The following is a 6,712-nucleotide window of genomic DNA, read 5'->3' on the forward strand; positions in this document are numbered from 1 at the left end:
TAACTGTAAAATGGTATTATAATTTATGAATCCATTAATTAATGGTCATTTTTCTCCAGAATGTAACATATTTTGGCCAAGCAGTGTTGCAAAAAAAGATAATTTTTTCATAGTTTCATAACTAAACACTGCCCAATTTTGGAGAGTATAGCCCAAAGGGCTACATGCAGAAATCAAATAGTCATTTCTCATTTTCTAATTAGAACATGGCTGGTATTATGCAAAGATACCAAAAGCTGCAGCAACAAACATACCAGATGAAGCTCAGAGAGTACTACTGTAAGCATTTAGTTCCTCACTAAAAGTTGGGGCTTCACCTACTGAATCAAATGGCTTCCCAGTCTCTAGTTCCTCTCTGAAAGTTGGGTCTTCACTGACTGAATCAAAAAATTTTCTAGTCAACTTTTTCTTTTTATGTTTATTTTATTTTATTTTATTTTATTTTATTTTATTTTATTTTTTTCTTCCAAGATTTTATTTAAATTCAAGTTACTTAATATAGAGCATATAGCGTAATATTGGTTTCAAGAGTAGAATTTAGTGATTCATCACTTACATATAACACCCTGTGCTCATTCCAACAAGTGCCCTTCTTAATGCCCATTACCCATTTATCCCATCCCCCCATCTACTTCCCCTCCAGCAACCCTCAGTTTGTTCTCTATTACTTAAGAGTCTCTTATGGTTTGCCTCCCCCTCTGTCTTTATCTTATTTTATTTTTCCTTCCTTTCCCCTGTGTTCATCTGTTTTGTTCCTTAAGTACCACATATGAGTTAAATCATATGGTATTGTCTTTCTCTGACTGACTTATTTCACTTAGCACCCTAGGAAACTTTTCTTAGTTAAGCAAGAAAAGGAGGCTAAGAGAACCAAACCAAATGCCCCTACCTATTTTGAGGCAACTGAATGAGAATAAGAAATAAGCTCACATGCTATGATACCAAAATACTCTTGAAAAGATGTCTGTCCAAACCAAAAGATGTTTCCTTGCCACAGAGTTAAATTAAACATAGAAAGTCAGTGGTGCCAAGTTGGGGTGGTGCCCCTGGGATGGTCTCTAGAACAAAAGAGCCTAGGACACTGCTTGGACTTATCACCAACCTCCTGTTACTTTTACTGGCTGGAGAGTAGACAAACCACAGGCAGAGTTCCTGGCTGATTTGCCAAATTTGTAACCAAATCCAAGTGCATGCTCTCAATGTGCAGTAAAGCCAATCATTGAGACATTGCATAAGGAAAGGGAGAGTCAGGGATATTTAAAGGCAAATAAAACAAGGTCTGGTTATAGGGGAGAAGAGTGATATGACTTTAGAATCAGATAAAGGAAGTTAATAAGTAGGGGAGGATTGCGGTCATTTTGTTATCTGCACCGTGAGAAGCTTTTGCATAAGCTGTCATGCATGTTACGTATTACCAGAAGATGGTTTTCTTAGCATGATTCAAGACTTGACTTCTATGTCAAAAGTTCACCCCTTGTGCATTTGTGCATGGTCAAAGAGGCAGTCAGTGGTCCTGATCAGTTCTGGCCAGTTTCTTGATGAGGCCCGAGTCTCTGCAAAACACCTAAATCAAGTGTTTTGTTATCATGGTTTTAGGCAAGACTGTTTCTACAGAAATGTGGTGGTAGGCCACATTCTGAGAACAAGCAAGTTTGGGTAAAAAGTTGTAGTTGCACATATTAGTCTTGTTAACCATTTGGTTACTGATTTCACTTTTTCTATGAAGGACTAGATGATAAATATTTCAGCTTTGTGGATCACACAGTGTCTGTCACATCTATTCACCTCTGCTGTTGTAGAATGAAAGTAGCCATTGACAATGAAAGTATGTATATGAATGAGCATAGCTGTTTTCCAATAAAAGTTTATTTATAAAAATTGATGGTGAGGTGTCATTTGGCAATTTCTATTCTAGAAGATAGAACTAGGACAACAGGGAGTCAAAGAGAAACAGGTTGTTTAATGAAAATTTTATTATGAAATGTTAAACATTTACAAAAATAAGAGGTAGTTCAACAAACCTCCCCACAATTTATCATCCAAATTCAACAATTATTAACATTTGACCACATTTATTTCATCTGGGTTTTTTCCCTTTGCTGATGTATTTTAAAACAAGTCCCAGACAACATGTCATTGAATTCCTCCCACACATCTTACATGACCCCGATATCATGATCACATCCAACAAAATGAATGATTCCTTTGTATTTAGACCATAGTCTAATTTCCTTAATTGTCTCAAAAATATCTTTTTTACAGCTGGTTTATATGAACAAACATCTAAACTAGGTCTATACCTTCCATTTGGTTGGTTGGTCTCCTATGTCTCTCTTAGGCTAGTAATATTCCCAATGGGAGCATATTTTGATTTATGTATGAAGGAATGCACTAGGAATGGCAAATTCTGGTTGTGTGAGGGTTGAGCACCCTATCATTGAATGTACTACTAGATGTGTCAACCAAATGCAATATGTGAACCTTCATTGGATATTGATTTTAAAAATAGCTGTAAAAAATAAGTGAAAATGAGCTTCAAAATAACATTATTGGAGACAATGTGAAGACTGAACATGACCTGGATATTAGCTAGTATTAAGGAGTTATTTTATTGAGTGTGATTTCTTAAGTCTTAAGTCTTGTAACCACAAGACTGTTAAAAAATACCCTTATCTGTTGGTGGCATACACTGAAGTGTTTCTGGATACAATGATGTGATATTCAGAATGTGCTTTAAATTATTCAGAAGAAATTGTCAAGCAGCTGAATAAAACAAGAGTAGAAATTTAAATTGAGTGATGGAAACAAAGAGGGTTGACTTATCTAGTCTGTCTTTCTACTTTTGAGTATGTTTGAAAATTTCCATAATAAAAAGCTCTTTTAAAAGAACAAAAAATAAAAAGAGGGTAAACTCTAATAAATCTGGCATTTCTACATTAGGAAGAAATTTGACCAGATAGTGTCTGAAGAAATTTTAAAAAACATAACCTTAAGATACATACCAGGAAACTCACTACTTCATGGAGTCTCTAGAATATTAAACAATGCTCGCCTGCCTTTTCTTTACTTGCCCTTGCCTAGAACCAGCTGCAGGCACACTCCCCAAGCCTGACCTGTGATGGTACCCCAGCCCAGGGCCAGAGTACTCAGAGCACCCGTTGCAGCATCAACCACCTCATCTTCCATGAGGGTGCTAAGGTCAGCCTTGCTTCTGCCCACCCACTGCTTACCTGCCCCTACCCTGTCTCATTTCTTGGTGACTCCCTCATTCTTGCCTCTTCCTCAGATGACCTTCATGGTCACCTTTGATGTCTCCCCCAAGGCCATACTGGGTGATAGGTTGCTTCTGACAGCTAATGTGAGCAGGTGAGCTGGGCCAGGCCTGGGGCAGTGCCTCCTTGCCCCTAGCCTCCTCCTCTGGGGTCCTTGCCAATTAGGCTCCTCCTCTTTCTCCAGTGAAAATACTACTCCCAGGACCAGCAAGACCACCTTTCAGATGGAGCTCATGGTGAAGTATGCCATCTACACTGTGATCAGCAGGTACCATACCACCAGCTCAAAAGTGTTCTTCTCTATCACTCTGATGGGGCTAGGAAAGGATTTTACCCCCTGCAGCAGTTCAACATCTGGAACATTCAGGTTTTATCACCACCTTTTCAACTGGTAGATGATACTGCTAGCACTTACTAATTAAGCATCGAGTGTTTATTGAGGGATAGCTATGATAATAATAATTGTAGTATTACTATTGTTATACATTTAATAGACGTTACAGTTCTCAGAAGGCTTTTTTAGAAACACCAAGATTTTCCTGGGTTTCCTGAGAAATATGAGACATTTCCATGTCTCAAGATTCCTACAGCTTTATTTGGAAGTGAGGTTACTCTGATCCAAGGCAGAAGCTCATCAAGGACCTCTCCATGGTTCTGTACTCTGAAGCTATATGAGTTCCCAAGAGCAGCTAGAGCCTTCTGTCAGGGGAGGCCTCTGCTAAATTTTAGAGTCCATGGCATTGGGATTAGCCAGCAGTGGTTCTCAAAGGAGTCATTGACATTTGGGTGAGACAATTCTTCATTGAAAGGAACAGATTTACACCTGCAGGGCGTTAGACCTGCTAATCCTCCTCTTCCCAGTCCCTTTTGGGAGGTATAGAGACAAATGACCTGCTTGCTGTAGAGGTCAAATTTCAGGGAGAAGTTAGATAAAAGAAAAAGAGCTTAAAATGCTGCTCCAGGAAGGGTAATAGATGAGGTGTTTAAGACTCAGGAGTCAAGTCATGTGTTGGAGCAGATACCTTCTTTCAGTAAATAGCTTCCTAGCATTTTCTGTGTTCTAAGCACAGTGCTCTGGCTGCTTTCCATAAATTCATTTGAAATTCAGCAAAAATTTATTGAGTCTGTATTGTATAATCAAAACCAGACACAATCTCCTGCCCTTGTGGGATGTATACATCCATGATATGCAACAAGTCTGTGTGGCTTAGCCTGGGTACCTTTCCCTGTGCTAGTTCTGCCCTTGTGCCTCATTGGACACCCTCCTCCTGCCCAGTGTCACGTTCTAATTCACATCTCCACATTGGGAGGTCTCAGCAGCCCAGCCAGGTGCATGCTCTGAGCTTGTTTGCTGGAGTGTGTACTGGAAACCCATGGGCAGGGCATATCTAGGCATATTTGGCCCTACAGTTCAGGTGTACTCAGCTGATTTGACTCTGTGGGTGGGAGCATTCAGAGAGGCCCACAGGGATGAGGCTGGGGCATTTTGGGGAAGCTTCTCACAGAGGAGGGATGAGAGTTTAGAGTGGAAGTGGTCTAGAATTAGGACTGTGTGGGCAAAGGACAGGTACCCAAGAAGTGGAGCAAGAAGGGCAGAGGTGAGCCCACCCACCTGTGTGAGGAGCCAGGCTGGCCACTGGGTCTCCACACATGGGCTTGGGTAGGGCTCAGCAGGAATTGTTATGCTGAGATCCAGTAAAGAGTACTGTTAGGCCTTCCCTCACCTCTAAGTCCCAGGACCAGAAAAGCCAAGGAAACAGGAGAGGAAGGAAGGTCTGTGGGAGGCCAGACAGTGGTAGTGTCCAGTAAACATTTATCAATAGTGTAAGTCCAAGTCTCCCCAAAACTTTGCTGGGTCTCACATGCATATCCTGTATCCTCTGTGCCCATGAGGGCCTGAAAGGAAAACGGAGACACAAAGAGAGATGGTTTGGCCCCTGCTCCCTAGTGAGTCAATGGCATAGCTCTGGGTCCCTTTCACGGTGCTCTCTGCCAGCCTCCTTGGCAGTTTACTCCATTGACAGCTCTGCAAGAAGCTTGCACCCAGCTTGAAGCCCAGCCCTGCTCCCTAAATCCTCCCATTACCTCAGATCAGTCACAGAATTCATTGAAGGCCACCCCAAGGCCCCACTGGCTACCTATCCTGTCATGATGCTAACGTGAGCCTCTTTAGGAGTCCCTCAAGGAACTTCAAATCCATCTGTGCCTCTTTTCTCCCCAGCCATGAAGAGTCCACCAAGTACCTCAACTTCTCAGCCTTGGACTGGGAGGAAAGCAGGCAGGCTCAGCATAGATACCAGGCAAGTGATGCTGACTCAAGAGCATGGGCTGTGGCAGGGGGCTAGGAGCCAGCAATTAGGGAGGGATATGGCATTTGGCATGGTCTTTGCTCTCACTGCCCTCTGTGCAGGTGAACAATCTTGGACAGAGGGACCTGCCTGTCAGCATCAACTTCTCTGTGCCTGTGGAGCTGAATGGGGTGCCTGTGTGGACAGAGTTAGGGGTTTTCCACCCCCAGGTACTCAAGGGCTGTGTACAGCTCCCCAGCTAATGCCCTTTACTTGGATCTCTCTGTCCCTCATGAATTCCTGATGCCCAACCCCCTTAGATGCTTGTTCTCTGTGTTTTTTCCTAGAACCCCTCCATTCAGTGTTCTTCAGAGAGAATGGTGCCCATAGAGTCTGACTTCCTGACCCACATTCAGAAGAATCCCGTGCTGGTAAAAGGAGGGCTCTGGGCCATTTCCACTTCAAAGCACACACCAGAAGAGTTTAATTCAAGAACCTGTATTACATTCAGATGGCTGTCTGCTGAACAGCCCTCTTGAATTCAATTGTGACTGCTCCTCTCACATCAATCAGTTTTATGCTGTCATCTGCCTTCAAAACCACCTTTCTCTGGCCTAATGCTACTTCTCTGTCCCTAGAACTGCTCAATTGCTGACTGCCTGAGGTTCCACTGTGACCTGCCTTCCTTCGGCGTCCAGGAGGAACTTGACTTCATCCTAAAGGGCAACCTCAGCTTTGGCTGGGTCAGCCAGGTGTGTAGGCCCAACAGCAGAGTCCACCCACCCCCCACTGCCCCACCACAGGATTCAGGTGCCACCAGATGACGTCTGTGTCCATCCTCCAGCCAGGACATTTCTTGAACTCTGTGCCTTTCCCAGTGCTAGTTCCTCATCTGTGCCCCCTCTGTTTTGTAGACATTGCAGAAGAAGGTATTGATTGTAAGTGTGGCTGAAATCACGTTCAACAGGTCCATGTATTCCCAGCTTCCAGGACAAGAGGCATTCTTGAGAGCTCAGGTAGTGACTGTGTGGTAGGCAGTGGCCAGGCTGGTAAAAGGGCTCCTAATGCAAAATCTGTGGTGCCTTGTGGGAGACTCACAAGCCTGAGGGAGGAAGGATGAAGGTCTCTCAGCAGGAGGGTTGTCCCTACGCC

At 43.2% G+C, this 6,712-nt stretch overlaps 1 protein-coding gene across 2 annotated transcripts; it reads left to right on the top strand.

Moving 5' to 3' along the window:
* Positions 1-724: 724 nt before the first annotated feature.
* Positions 725-6,706, top strand: LOC121024385 (integrin alpha-X-like). Of its 2 annotated transcripts, XM_040466616.1 has the most exons (8): positions 725-3,198; positions 3,287-3,366; positions 3,457-3,540; positions 5,494-5,572; positions 5,683-5,790; positions 5,908-5,991; positions 6,199-6,312; positions 6,475-6,706. In XM_040466616.1, exons 2-8 carry the CDS (start codon positions 3,287-3,289, stop codon positions 6,592-6,594), a joined length of 669 nt encoding a protein of 222 aa, XP_040322550.1. In that variant the 5' UTR covers positions 725-3,198; the 3' UTR covers positions 6,595-6,706. The 2 variants fall into 2 exon arrangements, with proteins under 2 accessions (XP_040322550.1, XP_040322551.1); XM_040466617.1 differs by lacking the exon at positions 5,683-5,790.
* The last annotated feature ends 6 nt before the right edge of the window (positions 6,707-6,712 follow it).

Source organism: Herpailurus yagouaroundi, unplaced genomic scaffold (genome assembly GCF_014898765.1).
Source record: "Herpailurus yagouaroundi ecotype Mexico unplaced genomic scaffold, PumYag 64246, whole genome shotgun sequence".
NCBI classification, from domain to species: Eukaryota; Metazoa; Chordata; class Mammalia; order Carnivora; family Felidae; genus Herpailurus; species Herpailurus yagouaroundi.